The sequence below is a fragment of the Cyprinodon variegatus genome, unplaced genomic scaffold (genome assembly GCF_000732505.1).
Source record: "Cyprinodon variegatus isolate N-32 unplaced genomic scaffold, C_variegatus-1.0 Scaffold63, whole genome shotgun sequence".
NCBI classification, from domain to species: domain Eukaryota; kingdom Metazoa; phylum Chordata; class Actinopteri; order Cyprinodontiformes; family Cyprinodontidae; genus Cyprinodon; species Cyprinodon variegatus.
The window spans coordinates 1,736,116-1,738,386 of record NW_015150516.1 but is presented as its reverse complement, the minus strand read 5'-3'; the positions used below and the strand labels follow the sequence as shown (position 1 = coordinate 1,738,386).

At 39.0% G+C, this 2,271-nt stretch overlaps 1 protein-coding gene across 2 annotated transcripts in view; it reads left to right on the top strand.

Annotated features, from left to right (window-relative positions):
• LOC107082825 (uncharacterized protein C7orf57 homolog) overlaps nucleotides 1–2,271 on the top strand; it is a 14,505-nt gene that overhangs the window by 7,936 nt on the left and 4,298 nt on the right. For both annotated transcript variants that reach the window (XM_015371702.1, XM_015371701.1), the window contains exons 4-5: nucleotides 1,056–1,143; nucleotides 1,384–1,504. In XM_015371702.1, the coding sequence (XP_015227188.1) occupies nucleotides 1,056–1,143; nucleotides 1,384–1,504 (209 nt within the window). The remainder of the gene's footprint in view (nucleotides 1–1,055; nucleotides 1,144–1,383; nucleotides 1,505–2,271) is intronic.

The window sequence follows — 2,271 nt, the reverse complement described above, 5'->3', positions numbered from 1 at the left end:
TGTCCATAGCGTTCCTCGACAGTGACGTTGCTAAGTTCTACTTGGTCCCCAATGTAATTTCCCATTGGGAATCTGCTAGCACTAAGTTGCTAACTGGTTAGCAAGATTGCTTCTGAGAAACCGGCCACAAACAAAAAGGCTTGCGAATCTTCCGCCACAGCAATCCCGCCCCCTTGATAAAGGACCAATCACATTCACTTTATTCACTCGTGTAAATTTAGGCACCATTCGAGAGAATTCAGAACTGCAACGGTTCAAACAGCCGCTTCCCTACGACTTTAGATCAGTCCACAAGGAAAAAAACTGCATCATTGCATCTGCAACTTTTTAGAGACTTTGAAATCCTCAGGTTGACTCATCAGCTGATAAGATATGAAAATATGGGATAAGTGGGAAATAATTTCACTTACTGTTAACAAAGTGACATTTTAGAATTTGATATAGAAATCCAGCATTCATTTGAAATGACAACATTTCAGTTTAGCTTTGATTACAAATGAAAATATGTGATAATCTAATCCATATAGCTCCCTGTAAAACTATGTAGTTCATTATTAAATAACACCAAGCTTCATTGCATCATGTAGACAGGATGTTTGTGTTGGATGTTTGCGAGGCGCTGTGTGTTTGAGGCTGATGTTTCCCTCTGGGATTTAATCTGGAGCAGAAGGAAGATGTAGAGCATAAACTGCTCCATGTTATAAACAGATCCACCGCTCTGATTCCCTTTCAGAAACCTCTTTCCCTATTTGTGTTTAATGGAAAGTGGCAGCACTTAACATTTTAGAGGAATCTTATCTCCATGGTGCATAAAGACCTCCTTAGTAACTAGAGTTAGTGTAAAAAATGGTGCTAAATAAAGAAAGAAAAAAAACAATCGCTGTGAATTCTTATTCTTGGAATGAGAATTCCCAACTCTGAGAGTTAGGAGTAATTGTTTTTGCCACTGAGTTGAAAGTTAAATCCCTCATGGTGTTTTTGAAGTGAGATAGGAGTTAGTCATTACTGCCTGCAGAGTTTTAGCTCCATTAACCGGGTTCCCCTTCCTACTGCAGGCCTATTGAGTCATGATGCTGATGCTGATGACACACCGAAGAAAGCCTACAACCCGCCAAACTGGTTCGGAGGGGATGAGTCAAAGAGGTAAGACCTCCATCCAGACGTCAAACACGATGAAGCGTCACGAAACCGATTTAAGGGAAAACATTTTTAAAGCTTCAGTCCATAGTAGAACTCGTACCTGAACAAGTTTGGTTTTGACATCCAAGATCAAATGTTCCTAAATGCTCCAGGATGGCTCTGTCTGTTGGCAGTGTCGCGGCTGCAGGCGACATGTTCCCAGAAAATCTCACATGGATTGTCACCGTGGTTTTGTGCTTTCAGCGGCAGTAAAGCAACGTCTCCTGACAGCCAGATGAGAGCGGGCATGCAGCCCCTGGCTGCTCCGTTTGGCACTGATAACAATTCCTCCTGGGAGAAAGAGACTGATAGGTTTAAAGAGAAGGTGAATTAACCAAACTAGTCACTCCCCAACATTCATGCCATGCAGACGCCACCCCATCTGTTACCTCATCATTATTTCAGTTATGATCTTTCCTTCATTTCCCAACCTCATTTTTCCATTTGGAAATTGGTTGAAAATTTCATTTTCTGAAGGTACTTTGTTGAGTTTTTTTTTTTTTTTTTGGGAACACTGAGTGGAAATACTTGCTCAGTGCATTTATGTCTAATAATCAGGCTGTTTTGTTGCAACTAATCTGGGTAATCTGGAAACTCAAGGAAATGCAAGATTATTCATAACCGGTCGGATTTCTTTAGCACATTTTTTGACAAAGAAGCCACAAACTGATATGTGACATTATTATAACCTGAATAATCATATTAAAATATATATATATATATATTTAAAAAATGTGTCATTTGGTAATTAAAATCAAAATTAATTCATTATTTTAGTTTAAGCTGGGTGAACTTAAAGAGATACCCCCTTTGTCTCCTTTCTTTGAATCTTTGAGCAGAATTAGTTACTTACATATTTTTGTTTTTTTTTCTTTCTTTATTAGCAGGCCAGTCAAAGACACCTAAAAGGACTTGATGTTGTCCACAATTGTGATCTGGTCGACGAAATACATTTTAGTTTGTGGTTTTAAACTTGATGAAATGTAAACAGGTTCTAAAGCCCTTGTCACACCTTGACAATTTAGCCAGTTTATGCCTAACGTACGAGAAATCTGCCTAAAACGCTGGCATATGTTGGATAAGTTATGGGTA